General features: G+C 41.1%; 2 protein-coding genes across 2 annotated transcripts in view; one reads left to right on the top strand and one right to left on the bottom strand.

Annotated features, from left to right (window-relative positions):
* kcnj14 (potassium inwardly rectifying channel subfamily J member 14) overlaps positions 1–17,852 on the bottom strand; it is a 46,815-nt gene that overhangs the window by 26,212 nt on the left and 2,751 nt on the right. The window lies entirely within an intron of this gene.
* Positions 8,156–11,772, top strand: uts2r3 (urotensin-2 receptor 3). The gene is made up of 2 exons (XM_033641363.2): positions 8,156–8,364; positions 9,771–11,772. Exon 2 carries the CDS (start codon positions 9,825–9,827, stop codon positions 10,965–10,967), a length of 1,143 nt encoding a protein of 380 aa, XP_033497254.2. The 5' UTR covers positions 8,156–8,364; positions 9,771–9,824; the 3' UTR covers positions 10,968–11,772.

Genomic DNA, 17,852 nt, shown 5'->3' with positions numbered 1-17,852 from the left:
ATATAATGTGTGGCAGAAAACATTTCTCTGTGACAAGCACACAATTAATGTAATGAAATACGTTCGGATAGACTCCAATGTAATCCATTCACTGCCATGGTCATGCTCTGTAACAGGTTCCCACTGTGATACTGCAGCTGCTGTTGATAGAGCTGAACTGATCAATTTATTAGTTGATCAATAGAAAGATAATCTGCAACAACAGCAATAACTGATTAAGTCATTTACCAAGTAAAAAAGCTTCCGTTTGTTGTGCATTGTTAAAGAATACTGAATATTTGGGGGTTTTAGACTGTTGGATGAACAAAACAAGCAAATTAAGATGTCAACTTGGGCTTTAGGGAATTATGAATGGACTTTGTTTTTAATATTTTCTATTAAAAACAAATATTTTTCTATGGACTATATGATTAATTAAGAAAATAATGAGAAGACTCATTGATAATAGAAATAACAGTTGTAGTCCATTTATACAGTGAATATGGCCAAATGGGGCTAATGGTGTCTTAGCATCATCTGCGAATTCAGAACGTATGAGTTGTCTGGACCAACACATTCTCACTCCAACCTCGTCACATATTGACCTTTGGTTTCCATCTCCACAACTGACGTGCAAGGTACCCTGGGTGCATTGGTTGTTGACGTTCTGGGACACCGCGTCAAGTTCTGCCTGTTACATGCATTGTCTTCTTTCAAAATACACTTCCGTTTTCACAGGAAATTGAATGTTTAAATACAGTGTCTTTCAAAATAAACACACTATGTTGGTACAGTGCCACAAATTGACTTTTTTCTCCTTCAACAACAAATGGTTATGTTTAGGAAAAAAGAACAGGGTTTGGCTTTAGAATCTTACGGGATGCAAACACCACTCTCTCGGGTGAAAATCGTCACCGCCTTAACTTTCGTCCTAGTCCCTCGGTTTTTCCCCTGATGAAGCTGGACGCCATTAAACTATAACAGCACCCTACCACGCATCATGCCGATGTTAAAGGACGGCTTTTTTGTTGGTTTCTGACGTCGCAGGTCACTGCCCAAGCACCTGATTTCGACGACTTCTAACCAAAAACAAGGAACCCAAGGAAGTTAAGTCTCAAATTTGGTGCAATTTGGGCATGCAACACTTTTAATATTGATGAACTTTGAATAAACAACTGAGCAGTGCTCTGTGCAGCAGCGGGGATCGGGTTTCAGGGCTCTGCAGACTGAGTTGAGCATATCATTTGAGACTGCAGTTCACTTTTGCTGTTGGATATATAAACATTACGACCGAAATTATCTTCACTTCCCACTTCAAGTGTTGCAACTTTGCAACTCAAACTATGTAAATTTGCCACACTTACTGATAACACTAGTCACATCACCACCATTCTCGGAACCCATTGGCTGTATTCGGCGTCTGACTTCCGGTTTGATTTAGGCGAAGGAGGTGAATTTCCGTTTCCGACTTCCGTTTATATATAAGTAAATATGCTGAACCATTGTGATGGATTCAGAGTTTGCAGTGACGCCAATTATTCCGCCTAGTTAGTTCACTGCACGGACCGTTTAACCTGGCAACAACTACAGCCGGCTCAAACGTGATTGGTCAATATCACGCGGACTACAAACAGCCTACAACCGGAAACCAGGGCTCGTCCGCTCTTCTTCCGGAGGCAAGATCTCCAGGGTTTGCCTACAGACTCTACATTCACTGAATGTAGAGTCTGTATATAGAGACTACATCACCACTGGCAAAATACTTTGCTAACTAAAGCCATGCTCTACTATAGAGCCTTGGAGGTTACGTCAAAGAAAACAACTAACACGCCTATTTGGAACTTAACATATCTGTTAAGTGTAGTTCACCAGAGTAGCTGCAACTTGGGTGTGATTTTCAGGGGCGGATTTAGTGATCTGGGGTCGTAAGCAAACACTGTCATGCTGAACTTTTCACCCTTTCTCTAACTGGGAGTGTTGGTATTGGCAGTGGTGGAAGAAGTACTCCAAACTTTGAGCAGTTCCAAAGAAAGCTGACAGCATCAATTCTACAGGCAAAGAGATTGTCCAGTTACACACAGGCCTGTTTTAAACAGGTACTGTAACTGTGTTTTTGGGTTTGGTTTTGTAGTTAGTTAGGCTTCTGTTTCTGTGCTTAAACATCTGATAAGATTAAATTCTGCCTTTCAAAGCACTAAACACTGTAACTGATGACTGTGATTCTTCTTTTATTTTCAGGCCACTTAATACCTTTATATTATTACTGGCTAACTGACAGTTCAGAGATGACAGTAAACAAGGGGAAATAGATGGAGGATGACACACTACAATAGGCGCTGTGCCAGACATGAACCAGGGATGCTGCAGTACATGGTCAAGCCCTAAACGACCTAATTTATAAAGCTGCTATTGATTCAAAGTCACAATATTTTCAGTTAACAATTCTACACAAAATACTGCCGACAACAAAAATGCTATTTGGTTGGGGTATGGAAGAGGATGGAAACTGTCTTTTCTGTTAATCTAAAATCGAAGATACTGAACTTTTTGGACGGCTATCAATAGGTGGCTTGCATCAAGTTCGATTTTTTTTTTTACTAATGTGCCCTCAAACAATAATGCTGGGTGAATTACGAGGTTGTCCTAGCATTTTAAAAACTACTATATAATTAGGAAAAAGATTTATTTTTGAACCTAAGGGAAAAGTGCGATTGACATTCCCCTATTTTATTTCCTTTTTGACATAGCAACATTTCTCTGTGTTAGAAGGCATTAATGCTACAATGCAAGGGAAACTGACTGACTATGAGAAAAGATGGAATATATTAAGGTCAAGTTTAGAAGAAGAAAGAAAATTGTATCATTATTAAGCTGTTTTTGGTTGTTTGTTTTGTTGTTGATTTGTTTTTTTTAGTGTGTCTGTGATTTTTTTTATCTTTCCTTTTACTATCGTACGTCTATGTCCAGGGTTTATGATGTGTTATAGTGTAGTTGTATTTGTATTGTTTAAAGAATTTTTTTTAAAAAGATACCAATTTGGAATAATGTGTGTGATGGGTGGTAAACGGACTCGCACTTCTATAGCACCTTTCTAAAATGCCAATACAGTTTATCATGTTGGCGATCATTAAACCTACAGTCGATTCCTTTCCTATATAATCACCAACCCAGTCCTCATTTTAAAAGCTTCCTTCATTATCAGCACAGGCAATTTTTCCTACACTCTCATCTTCACACCTCCTATATTTGCATACCTAAGATGGATGCTGGCTAATTAACAGGAGAAACACAAGCAGTGCAGGTCACAGCACTGGAACAAAGCCCATAGCTCAGGTAAATGTAATTAGAAATTACATAAAGTGTCTGCACAGACTGAGATTGATGTGTTCTGACAAAGACAAATAAACAGCACAGTGCTCAGACTCTTTCGGTCTGCTCTCCACACCACTCCTTTTTTTCTATGTTAAAGTTAAGCAATACCCATTTCCAAATGTCACTGTGTCTTGCTCCTTTTTTCCACGTGTATGTAAATGTGAGAGCCACAGAGCACCTGATATCACTTCATTAAAACTTTTTTGCCACCCTGGTACTCCAGCCTGCTTCTCCATTTCCATGAAATAAGTTATTTTACCTGTCCATGTCCTTGTGTGAGGCAGCCTGGGCTTCTCATGCCTCCATGGTCCTCTCCCCCCTCTCCTATTTTGGCATGCCTGTGCCAGGTATTTGTTCAAATTCCTCACACCCCGTGGGGATAGGTATGTCCCCCCCTTCCACCCGTCCCTTTCTCATCTTTACAGCCTGTCTCTGTCTATCTTATGTACGCCAGCACATGTATGAAGCAGACACAGTGGACTCCCCACCACCGACATGAGGCGTACAGCCTACACATTTTACTAGCTAGTCACAACTGAATCATTTCCAAGTTGTTCAGCCTCTTGAAGCTGGCAAACCGCAGCTGTGGGTTCTACGACGGCCGCGCCAAAAACAACTCAGTGGATAACAGGCAACTGTAAGTTGCTTTTGATAACTGCTGAAAGACCCGTTTATTCTGCGATGTTGTCAGAGCTTAAAGCCGGAGCACTTATTAGATCCACCAGTTAAACTTTTCTCTGACATGGAAAAATGTTGATACAGGCAAGTGTGCTGGATAATTAATTTCCTCTATAATTTAAACACCAAATCATCATATAAATCCCCCGTGGGGGTGCAAGGCGCCGTGTGTTTGAACATGAGCTGATGTGGTATTGACATTGGGTCAAAGTTGAAGTGCATTAGTTATTGCAGTGCGTCATGAAATGACAGCAAATACCAGTGATACGCTGGCTCGGTACGCTTGTCTCTCTGCCCTTCCCGCAGAGAGTCTAAACTCTACTGAGTCAAAGTCAATCTTGCTGTTAGACTAAATGCTGCAGTTTCATATTAATGCTTACATTTTTCAGGTATGGAGCAGAAAATGAGATCTATTCACACACAGGGTCGTGTCCGAAACAATCTGAGATGGCTTCTGATTGACCCGTCTGTGTTACAGGGGAGTAACCTCATGACCTCTGGATTGCAACAATGGCTTCTTTAACCACTAATCAAATATGCACTCTCTAACCTATACGAATTTAAGTTGTAGATTTAAGAAAAACACTCCAGAGTTCAAAAGGGAACCAAAGATCGTTTGTCAACTTTTACTGATGGAGCCACTCAGGTCTCAACTCTTAAAGGGGAACACCACCTAAATTTAATATTCCAATATGTTATTTCCATGGCCGAGGAAAGTTCAATGAACCATTGTAGACATGGTCTACTCTTTATCAAAACCAGAAACCAGAGGTAAGTCTCAAACTTGTGATGTCATCAAGCATAAAGTCTGGAGCTACTCCATAGACAATGAATGTGAACCCACAGAATGTTTGTTTTCTTTTTTACACCCAAATAGATCGTATCACCATGACGTCGTGCTAACAACAATCACTTTGGGGTAGACAACTGGCAACTGATTTTAACTGCGTAGATATGTGAAATTGACAAATTTGTTTATTTCTTCAAAGATCAGTAGTTTGACATGGTGGTACAACCTATCTGATGTTTCTGCTGTGTTTATTTTATGTACTTTGTTGCTTAGCTAGCATATTTTATGAACCAAATCTACTGGTACGGAAGCTCGCAACACTATATTTGAGTATTTTCTCTGCTCTACCTTACACACTAACCAATTGAGGCTGTGGCAGACCAGCAACTCCAGTGTTCTGCTGAGTAAAATTACCTTTTTAAATTAATTTAGTCTGGTGGCTTTGGGATAACAGCTTCAGTGCCCTGTCAGAAAAGGCTGTCTGACAGCATGATAAAGTTGTGAAAATGTTGTAAATTTAGCATACATTTAAATTGATCTTGATTTTTTTTGGTGGGCAATTTTTAGGTGGCTAAAAACTAATCAATCTAGGAGATGTTTGGTCAGCGCTGTTTGATTTTATGTATCTGATGCAAGCGTTTTCTACCTGGAAGTTAATGTAAATAAACACTGCGATTCAGTCTATTGAGCTTTATTATTGTAGAGTTCTCTGAAACAGAAAATGTGCCCATATACTCAGAACATTCCCTTGGGTGCTCTCTGTGTCATCCATAACATCTTTCCAATAGCTTCTTCACATATGACATCAGACAACTGAAGGCAGACACTTCCAACACTGCACAAATGCCTACAATTTGTGCTGTTTATAGTGGTTCTAATCAAATTAGGAAAAAACAAGGGCCATTTTATGTCCCGAAAATAGTAGGATGTAAAGGGGAGAAGTAAAGTGAAAAAAATTACTGAGAAACAGCAGCAGATGTGGATCAAAAACCTCCTTCTTAAGTCTAGAGGAGCACAGTCATCTAATGTCAAATGTTAACCTTAAAGTGTTAATCATGTCTCAAAATGGATGGAGTTACAACTGTCCCACATCCTCCAGAGACCCTGTGTCCTCATATGAGGACGTCACATGTTGGGTTTACTTGACCTTATACTTCATTCTGCTTAACTTAAACCCGCTGTCCTCATCTGTGGACACTATTTTGTGCCATCTAGTGGCAGTAAGAGCACAATACACTAATCCATGTAAAAACAAGATGGCAGCCATCTCTGCCAAGTCAGTCTGCAGTCGATCCCGACACATAAGTGGACAAAACCTGATCACATCTAATGGTTGAAACTTGCTTGTTTGTGATTAATAATGTTTGTAGTTTGATATGGCAACAAATTTCACCAATTTAAGCAACTGTAACAAGCTAAGACACTGTTAATTATGAAGAACTCGTTTGAAGACATTAGGAATTTATTATCGTCTTGTTTAAGGACATTGGGACTTAATTTTCATTGACATTGTTGACAATATGTTAAGTTTTTTATTTATACTTATCGGGTCCTACTGATCCCAAATAGCTAGGAAAAATTAAATATGCATACCAAACAAAAGCTCAGGTCACAGGAGGACGTTTTTAACCCTAACCCAGAGTTTTAATGGTATTTCATAAAACCTCTGAGAACAGCTGACCTCGTAGGTAGAAAATAATAGCTAAAGTCAGATAACATTAGCTATTAGGCTAACATTAGCCTGACAGCGATAGACGCATTAAATATAAGAGACAGTTATACTCAAGCACATTCACTCACCCTTGGCCAAAAACATGACGGCAGCTGTTTCAGTCATGGACCCAACCACACACATATTAGTTATAGTCCACTACACTCTTGTACGCTATACATCGACTCACCATATAACATGGTGATTTGGAATGACAGCTGTTTCCACATTGGCCAAATTGGTCAGTCACTTTTCTTTGTTTTCTATGGATCACATTCAACATGAGTTTCAATTTTCTGACGATACCTGCTACCTGCAGGTTCATCTAACCCTTTTATGTAGTTACCTCCCTCTATTTCCAATTCACACAGAATATGGATTTATCATTTCCTGCCCTCCATCTGAATTTTGTGCGCCATAACAGTTACGTGATTGCAAACAACCTATTCATTGTCTATAGAGCAGCTCCAGACTTTACACTTCACACATCCCTAATTCGAGTTTTACCACTCTAGTTTTTGGACTTGTTATTGAGTTGTTCGTGTTAACTAATATTTTTTGGACTGTCTTAAACCATAGGAATAACATGTATGAATTTTGAAAATGTGTTAACTCCCCCTTTAAATGCCCCTTTATCCACTTATGTACTTTTATCAAGGGTCACAGGGGCTCATATCATATCATTCTTTCTTAATTGCCATTTGTGTGGACGACCATAAACACATCACTTTGCTTTTAATACCACTGGCATTGTAACAAGGTTTTCTTTATAGCTGAGAGACTAAAATAGAGGTCATAGACGTAATAAAAAAACAAAGACGTTTATCATGTATTTTACAGTTTATCTTCCACATTCTTTAGATAAAGTTGACATCAAAGAAAAATAACAGTGCTATTACTGAATAAAGCCAGGTTTAATAAATCCATCACAACACAATTCAAAACTCAATGTAATGACCATATCTTTTGACTTATACACTAGCGGATAATTTGCCAAAATATGATGTTGCGATACCATTTATGGTCAGATTCTTGACTTCAGTGGGAAGTGAGCTCGGTGTGAGATTTATGCCTGGCTCAAAGGTATTGAAACCATTAGAGTCATCAAAGCGTGATTAAACTTACTGTAAATCCCCTCAAACATGGCCATAAAACATAAGAATGTAAAACACATGCTAATATTAGCTTTATCGGTATTTTAAATTCTTCTGCCACTACTCAGCTCAGCTGCGGGCTGAGCTGCGGCCATAATTTAAAGCAACTGAAACAAGCTGTAATTTCCATAAAGTGAATGTTTTCAAATGTCTTCCACATTAATTTTGTATTATTTCTATGACAAGTAGATTTCAACCACAAACCCCATCTGATATGGCAAATTGGACTCTTCCTGTTATTGCTACCTACATTACTAATTGCTGGAGAGTGAAGTATATGATTAGAGATGTCGGTGTCATATATTCTGATGCTGCTCTGGTTGAAATGATTTAAACAAGTGGGGTCTCCCTGCACCCCAGCTCACACCAGCACCACTTCATATTAATATTCAGTAGTTTGAAGGATAAGCCCCCTCACTCAGCATCCCATCCCACCCCCTTCCCACTCCTCACACACACACTCCTCTGCCCTCGACCCAGACACATACAGACTGCAGTGAGCAGGACAGACAGCGAAGTTTGGAGGCAGATTGTCGCCACATATTCTCCTCCTGCTCCTGCTCCAGATAAATAATCTGGTTCTTGAAGAATTCAAAGGGATCTTTTAAAGATGGAGTTTTTCCATCATAGAAATCCATGGAATATTATTTTTATATCAGCTGGAATCAAACTGCTTTAAGGTAGGTTTTAAAGAAAAATAAATCAGAATTATTCACTGAGTCATATGTGAGTGGATCTACAGACATACTGTATGGATTATATGACTATATTGAACGTTTTTCTAAAGGCCCAGACACAGGCCGTTATGCAACAGTTAACTGTCTTTCTCGGGCGTTTAATATACCAACAGGAATCTCAGTCTTTAAAGCGTGAAACCTGTGTTTTCTCTAAATATTTTAAGCTGCCTATAATTGTTTTATTTGTCGCTAAGAGTGCGGTTTTACCAAAAGTATGCTGAGTTCGCCTGATCACGGGATTATTCAGATTTTGGGTTGTATATTTATTGAGAAAATATTCAATTAAAATGCATGCACACATTTGCATTCAACAGTTTAAAACATATTTGGATTAATCTAATGGTCTCGTCAGGAACAGGCCTGTCACACAGCTGTTATTTAAAGGGAGCCGGTAACGTATGGAGGCGCGCAGCACCGCGGGGGTTTGGCTGCTCCTCTGCAGTTCAACAGTAGCTCTTAACCTCCGGTGCAGCCCGGGTCACCATGTGTCATCCAGGCCGTTTCTGTCAGGCACCCCGCGTCTGCTTTGATGTCTCTGTAGATTGCATTTCACCAGAGAATCATTAGACTTGGTCTGAAAGTATTAAGCCTGTCTCACGAAGCAAAATAATTCAACAAAAGTCGTAAAATATATTCACACTCTTCTGCTGTAACTGTCCAAAATTTCAGTTCCCTTTAAAATTAAAATATGTAAAACAAAGTCTGTCCACTGACTCTGCAGATTTCACGCACCGGTCCACATCCAAATCACCCGTGCGCAATTACGCACAACAAGAACCCAGAAATGTAAACTAAAACTTGGCGATATAAAATTAGTCCACACGAACAAAAAGGTCACATCAGCTCTTTCATGTTTCTAACACTTCTGTGCCTCACTTAGCCTAATTGTTGCCCAACTGCTGACCTGGAGAAAGAACAGGCTTTGTAGTTTTGTAGATTTACAGCCTTCCCTCCTACTTTGAAAATCCAATTATTTTACTAAAACCATGACAGCCTCGCCTGGCTCCCGGCGAAACTATAAAACTGGACAGGCTGTGCCAACCGGAGCGGGTTTAAAACATAAACCATCCTGGTTTTGCTGACATTTTCATTTCTGCTACATGTTTATATGACTTTATTTACTTTATCTGGTGTCATGATTCACATAAACCCCCTGGCAGCGCCCTTAGAGATCCAAATCAGTTTCAGCTCTGTTGTAGTTCTTAAACAAATAAAATCTACCGAAACCAGAGAATATAAAAAAGACTTAAGTATTGATGAAAACTAACACAATATCTTTTTGTTCTTCCTTTTGATCCACCTCCTCCCTCCTCTCCATCTCTGAATCTTTCACTTTGCAACTGAAACAGACATCTAACATTCCCTGCCTTCTATCTTTAAAAACTATTTTATAATTTCCCATCATGGACCTCTCAGGCTCTTTGCCTCCACCTTCCCCATACACCTTCCCTATCATCCCCAATTTCTCTGCCCCCTCCTCCTCTCCCTCCATCTCCCCATCACCCAGCCTGGCTTCCACGGCTCTCTTCTGCTCCCTCCTCTCCCTCCTCTCCTTAATGGGCATCACAGGAAACCTGTACACTCTGGGCCTCCTTCTGAAGCGCAGGAGAACTAGGAGAAGACGTGGAGCAGGACCGGCCTGCTGCCTAATGAGAGTACCTGTCCCATCCTGCCTCGCCAACTCCTCCTCCCCTTCCTCCACCCCCATCTCTTCTTCCTCTCCCTCCTCCTCTCTTTATCTCCAGGTGCTGAGCCTCGCTCTCGCTGATCTGCTCTACCTTTTCACTGCCCCCTTCATTGTGTACGACAGCCTGGCGTCCGGCTGGGCCTTTGGCGAACTGGGCTGCCGCCTCCTCCTGAGCCTCGACCTCCTCACCATGCACGCCTCCATCTTCACTCTCACCGCCATGAGTCTGGACCGCTACCGGGCTGTGGCTCATCCCCTGCACACCTCCTCCTCCAACTCCTCCAGCCTGCTGCGTGTAGGCCTGGCCTGGGGGCTGGCTGTGGCTCTTAGCCTGCCCATGATGATCACACTGCACCTGGAGGATGGGGAGAACCAGGAGGGCCAGCTGTGTGTGCCGGCGTGGGACGAACAGAGCTCCAAGGCCTACCTGAGCGTGCTCTTCTGCACCAGCATTCTTGGTCCTGGGCTGGCCATCGGAGCACTTTACGCTACTCTAGGCCGGCTTTACTGGGTGTCTCAAACCAGGCCTGCTTGGGCCAGCGGGGGCAGCAGTGCTGGTCCTCCCCGTGCCCCCAAACCCAAAGTCCTCCTCCTCATCCTCGGCATTGTCCTGGCCTTCTGGGCCTGCTTCCTCCCTTTCTGGATCTGGCAGCTGCTGCCTCTCTACCAGCCCGACATGCTGCGGACAGTACCAGTGGGGACACAGGTGACAGTAAATCGTATCCTCACAGGGCTGACGTACGGGAACTCTTGTGTGAATCCATTTTTCTACACGCTATTGACTGGAAAACGAAGACGCAACCGGCAGACGCTGACATCAGCAAATCAGCTCAGCCGTAAGAGCAGTCCACTGCAGTAGTGTTTGTGACTAACAGCAGAGACAATAGTGTGTACATATATGTGTGAAAAGGTACTGTATATGAATGCTTTATGAGTTCAATAACTGGTGCCAAAGACTATTGATCTATCCCTGGACACAGGACAATGCTAAGCTAATGATAGCACTTTGTATAAATGCTTTGTGTTGGGAGACAATCGAGACGACAATCTCTGTACGATATACATGAAAAAATATGTCTTTAATTGCTGTAGTAACCAAGTTTACATGTTGATCATTTGATTCTAAATGTTTTTAATGATAATATTTGTCTCTATGGTAAAGTAATTCAATGGAATTTCTATCACAAGTGGTTACTACAGTAATTTCTTGTGCAGAGGAGTGATTTATCAAGTCAACAGAAAACCCGTACTGTATTCAGTAACATCAGGAGAGCAGAGTTTATGCTGTGTGTTGCGCGAGTGTTTCCTGTAAAACCCTGATGCACTTCTGCTTGTTTTCGCAGAACTATCAAAGAAAATGTTTGTTTTTAAACAACTGGCTGTGAGTGGTCGGGACCTCGTCGAGACATTTTTCTGAGACCTTGTTTGTTGACTTAATGAATTATGTTCGAGCGGGTCAACAGTCTTTGTTTGCTTCCCCTGAACCCTGACATATCTAAAACAATTGACTTTTTAAAAAAATATATAAATAATTATGACCTGCATGTTGGGTTTGAAAATGTACTTGTCATTTCTGAGTCATGCAAAGCTTTGCATGGCCTGTAACTGATGTTTATAATGATTGCATAATATATAACCTTGAATAAAGAGAATGCTTTCTGTAAGTCACTGAGTGATTGGATCTTTAACTGGGGGAGACAGAGGAGAAAGGGACAAAAGAACACAAAAGACATATTTTATTGTTAAAAACAATAAAGTGAAAAAGGATAAAAACCTGAGAAACAATTATGAAGTGAGGCAGGAGGCTGAGAAGCAGATGTTAAAGGTGAGGCGTGCTACAAGACTATGATTCAATGATTCTTAGCGGAGGAAAATTCCTGGAGTTGTGTTCATACTTTTGTTTGTGTGTCTGTGTCAGCGTGTCAGTGACTCTGGAAGGTCTTCCCCGTTCTTGTGTATACACTTGCTGGCTGGTGTTTCTGTGTCTCCCTGTAGCAGCGGCCCGTCTCTGTCTGTCGGAGTCAAAGGCTACACTGTGCTGTATCGCAGACCCTGCTGCTCTTTGACGCAGATGAGCAAATATTGTTGTTTGACAGAAAGGGAGTGAGGATGGGATGATGGGACAGAAGGGGGGGGGGGGGGGGGGGGGGTATCATACTAGCATGGTGCTTTGGTCAGAAACATGGTGGTGGCGAGGGTGTCCAGGAGGCCAAAGGGTCTAAGATGCTGAGCATGTGATTGTAAGGATTGTGTAAGGTCTCTGGCTCGAGTCCAGGTAGGGGACTATTGCTGCATGTCATCTCCCATCTTTCTCTTAGTTTATTAATTGTCCGCTCTGTACTGCCTACTTCTGATGAAAATAAAGACCTTAAAAAGGGATGGCATGTGGTTTAGAGAAACTAGGAAAGCTGCAAAGGTAACCAACATACATGCACAAGCCTTAAGATTAAATGTCCAGACAGATTTCAGTAGAACTGCAACAATTAATCAATTACATGTCGACTATTAAATTATGCGCTTACTAATTAAAAAATTCTCTGATTCCAGCTTCTTCGATGTGAATATGTTGTTACTCTTTTATGACAGTAAACTGAGCATATTTTGAAAGTGGACAAAACATTTAAGGACGTCATCTTGCATCTACATTTTTGACCATTTTCTAACATTTTATAGCTCAAACAACTGATCAATTAATCGAGGAAAATAATCAAAAGATTAATTGACAATGAAAATAATAGTTACAGCCCTAGATTTGGGTGTGGTGAACTAACACATTACATCCTGCAGAAAACATTTTTAAACATTTTTTGTGCCCAAGGCCATAGGGGAAGCCAAAATCAAGGCACACCTGTATTTACTGTATATCTGGGCACAATAGCTTCTATAATGTGTGTTTTCACTCTGTTCACGGCATAAGACGACAAAAATAAGAAATAATAAAGACAGGTAGCTTTCTTGACACTGTCTACTGACAGGTGGTAGGTCGTCTTTGCTGGTGCTTTGTTGTAATTTGCTCCGTATGATAAAGCGATCAATTGTCCTGCACATGGCTTTCTCCTTTTAAATGTTATCATCCCTCACACTGGCTGCCAATCAGGGCTTTTCACTTATAATTCCCACATGCTAACGGCGACAAATAGGCTCCCCATGAAGGTTTTTTTAAATTGAATTAAATTTTTTGGCTAGACTTTGCCTCTTTATTGGGAAATGAGTGCACACAATATACTGATACAGTCAATTAAGAATTCAGTCATAACGTTTTATACAGGCACAGTTATATACTGCAATAATAAGGTAAGGTTATCACAAAATTCCACGGCACACCTAGCTTGACCTCCCGGCACATCATTTGAAAAACCACTGGAGTAAAATATAGATATCATATTGATATTGTGATGAGACTAGATATTGTCTTACATTTTTGATATCATAATATCGTGTTGTCTTTTCCTGGTTTTAAAGCTGCATTACAGTAAAGTGATGTAATTATATGGACTGTTCTAGCTGTTCTACTATCTATCTTTACCTACTTAGTCATTATATCCACATTACTGATAATAACTTATAAAAAATCTCACTGTGTAAATATTTTGTTAAAGCACCAATAGTCAGAAAACTGAAACCGAGGTATTTGGTCATAAATATCGTAATATTGGATGTTCGTCATATCACCCAGCCCAAAGTAGAAGTAATATTTAAACTGAATTCTGTTTTTAAGTCGAATTATGTTTGAGGTTCATTTTATAAAGCTAAAAGCATGTTTGCGTCTGTGCTGATGGACGTGAGCTTTCCTGTAAAGAGTGTGCGCCTCCTTAAAAATGAATTAAAGCAATGAATAAACAAACCATTAAAAAAAAACACAGGTGTAATTGTCCCCTTAAACAATTTCTGAGGAGACTGTTTTGCTTTTATTGTAAATTTAAAATGACTTTCAATTTGCACAGTAAAAAAAAAAAAAATCAACTATTGTATGTCGTCAATAGGCCACAAAAAAGGCAAAAATGACAATTAAATCTATATGTTTAAAACAGCAACACTATCCTCTAAGAGAGGAATGATATTCCAGACCTCGATGAAATGTTGACACAGAGCACAGGGAGAGCAGATAAAGAAGTTTCAGTGATCCGTTAAATTTTTAATCCAATTTAATAGTTTTCCTTGCGCACCCAACCACACAGAGGGACCATTAAGCTCTATTCACTGTGGTTAACTGTGTTTTCACTTGACATGCAATAACTTATGTGAGTACATAATCCCCCGGTAATGGATTGTGTGAGTATTTTCATGTGAAATGCAATGTAAAATGAGACTTGATTCATGTGAGGAAAACAAAGTTAAAGAGTGGGTTTATTTATTTGCACATAAAGTGCATACATGTAGAACCATTAACTGAGGGAGAATAAACCCTGAGGGCTGCAGGAGAAGCTGCAGTGGTAATACTAACAGGTTGAAGGGAAACATACCAAAGACATTTGTCGAGGCAGCTCCTGAGTTCCTCTGCACTGTGATGCCGCTATTTCTGAGGCCTTCTGTAGTCTATGCTGCCCACCATGTGTTTCCATTTACCTGTGTTGGCTACCTCTGAGCAGAACGTTCCCACTGCAGTTATTATCCGGAGCCCTGTGCGGTCACACCACAGGGGGCGCTTCTGTTGTGAAGTTAATGCAATATCCATCCACCTTCCACAGACAACTGAGGCCCTCTCAGCACATTTGTCCATTTAAATGGAATTTCTTGCAGACAAAGCGCCAGCGCCATATACGTTTGAAATCGTGAGCCCTCATATGAGACGCGGTGATTTTTGGACCCCTGGGTCATACCAAAAAGACAGAAGATGGAGGGTGTAGCATGAGTAGAGATGAAACCTGTCCAAAAAGGACACTCGGCAGCAGCGTGGATATTAAAGCACAGAGAGCTTGTTGTTTAATTTTCTGAGTCTGCACAGAGGACAGGTTTTGGGTGTCTGCGTAGTCTAAAACTCAATATATCAGATGATTAAGTCCTCCCTCAGGTCTGCGGGGATGACTGAGTGTTTGATAAACTTCAAATACATGGTGTTTGGTCAAGCCAACCAAATGGATGGAAAATATTGTCTCAGTTGGCAGGCTGGTCGATCTATAAACTTTGTGTTGTTTGTGTTGGTAGTTGCCAGCACCGGCTGACTTGCTCCAATCATAACTTTTGTCGTCCTGCGCAACAGAGGCTTTTGATTTCATCCTGAGATCTCCTCCTCTCTGGTCCATGGGGGAAAAACACCAGGACACATATTTTCGTTCAGGATCGTCACTCTGTTCTACCTGAGGATTTCATAAATCCAGCACATGTCCGTTTCCTGGAACCACCGAGCGTTTTTCCATCCCAGCAGCCCTCGCCCCGCCTCCCAGCCCTCTGCTCTTGACCAGTGTGTGAAGCTGCTGCAGGTGCCCCTCCCCTGGGCAGCCCGCTCAGGAAAGCACCCTGCTGTGTAGACGAGACGGGCCCGCAGCCCGGGCCAAATTCACGCTGTGAGGCGTATAAGAGGCTCCCATTCTCTCCAGACATACACAAAAAAGATTCCCTTCGCACTCCTCCTCCGCCTGCCCTCCTCTAAAATTCAATCTCCCCATCTGTTTTTTCTCTCTCAATCACGTCTTGTCCCCTCCACACTTTCTGCCTCGCCTACAGTCTCATTTCTCTGTATGGCCTCACCTTATATGACATTAACACTTATACATTACAATATTCTGCAATAACAAAAACTCTCAAGTCTTACATAATTGTCCCAGAATTGACTTCATCTACTTCCAACTTTCAACATCTGTAACATCAGCTTATATCAAACACATTCATTTTTACGACACCCGCACACGTAGTCGACACAGTATTAAAAAAACGGTTTGTAATCGCTGGTTTGACAGCAAACACTGAAACCTGGGAGCTCACAGTGTTTCTTTGTTCAGCCCCTTGGCAACCCCACCATGAGGCGCCCTCCTCCCCATCGCGTCCCCTGACTTCACACCTCCGTGTCAGCCGCCAGGATCAGGCGAGACCCAGGCTTGTGTGCCTTGAAGGCCGGAGGTTACATCAACCGACATACACATTACGGTTCACACTCGGGCTCTTACTAGGAAAGACAGTAAACATGGCACGTCTGCCCCTCTTGCTCCTTCTCTCTTCGCCCTTGTCTCTGTGCTCCCCTGCCGCCACCTCCTCGCTGACCGTAAACAGTCATCCCTGTCAGGCGTCAAAGCTCCCCCGACCTCTGACCTTCTGACACCTCACTCATCTGAACCCTATGGTTTGTTCATGCAGAGGGGTCATGGCTGAGGAGGGACATTATGGATCTCCATGACACTGGTCAATACCAGAACAAAAGCCTGCGTAGATGATTATGTGTTAGATGGAAACGATAAGTCTATTAATTAATCTGTAGAAAATCAATCTATAACTATTCACATAAGAACTTTTCAAGCAAAAATACCAAACATAACCTACTTCCAGCTCCTCAAATATAAAGATTTGCTGCTTGTTTGAGTCTTGTGTGATCAGAAACTCAATATTTTGGGGATCTGGACTTTTGATTAGAAAAAAAAAAAGGCATTTGAACACATGAGCTTGGACATTAGGAGGTGCTAATGTGCATTTTTCACTGTTTTATGAAACTTTTTAAACTAAGCAATTATTCGAAACATCAAGAAAATAATCTGCAGATTAATTAATAATAAAAAATAACTGTTCGCTGCAGCCCTATCATGTCATGGTTTTCCAAAGGACTACCTAGTTGCTGTGAAATGTGCATTTCAAAGGAATGGCAGCCAAAAATGATTTCATTCAGTAGTGTCAAATAAAATTTAAGCTCTATTTACTGAAGTATGACCTTAAGAACAAACTGGTTTAGTCCAACAACAGCTGTAACATCACTATCACTTCCTTATCTGAGAGTGAAGGCTGAAGAGTGGACGGTATGGTGTTTAGAATTAGAGCGCCGCCTGCAGGTGAAACATGAGAACAAAACTTCAGAGTTGGAACCAACCATCGTTACTCGCCCTGTTCAGCAGACTCCACTTCAGACGTACAGTGCATCACATCTGCTTTTCTGTTCCTCACAACTCCACACTGATGAGAAAGCAAAGCATTTTCAAAACATACTCTATTACTCAGTCTTATAAAAATGCCAAGTAACCAAAGACAGAAGGAGGACGGTGCCTACAGAGCCCACAGACGTGTCTTTATGCAATAGTTCTATCCATTGTCCGGCTCATGATTATATTCTGACAACTGTGCCATGTGTGTTCCCGAGTGGCAATCTTGGCGATTCTCTTTCCTGTTATTGGTGTGTAGCACCATCATAGCTGAAATAACTGAAATGTAATGAATACCTCCATCCTGGTGTAAATTACTATTCCATGTCTACAGAGTGTCATTTCTTTCTCCAGTGGCATTAATGTGGAGTGGGTCCAAACTGTAACACACTCTGTTTCAGAGTTTTCTCCATTTATCCAGATGGCTACTTCAAGACAACTCTGTGTAGACTTGTTTTAGACTAAGCATTCATCATGTATGTCTAGGCAGTAATTATAATATTTATGAAAGGGGGCCACGTCCCCTCCTACAATTCAAATATGCTCAAAATCATAGAAAAGTCACAGTACTGTATGCCATTTAAAAAGTTATTTAAAATATTATAGTATAATATAAAAAAATCATAAAAAGTCACAGTCCTGTATGTGACTATACCGCCCTGATGTATGTACAAAGTTAGTCG

This window comes from Epinephelus lanceolatus, chromosome 10 (genome assembly GCF_041903045.1).
Source record: "Epinephelus lanceolatus isolate andai-2023 chromosome 10, ASM4190304v1, whole genome shotgun sequence".
NCBI lineage: Eukaryota > Metazoa > Chordata > Actinopteri > Perciformes > Serranidae > Epinephelus > Epinephelus lanceolatus.
Note: the sequence above shows the minus strand (reverse complement) of the source record. Positions and strands in the feature narration are given on the sequence as shown.

Coding starts and splice junctions, on each gene's coding strand:
- uts2r3 (XM_033641363.2), top strand. CDS start 9,825: ATGGACCTCTCAGGCTCTTTGCCTCCACCTTCCCCATACACCTTCCCT.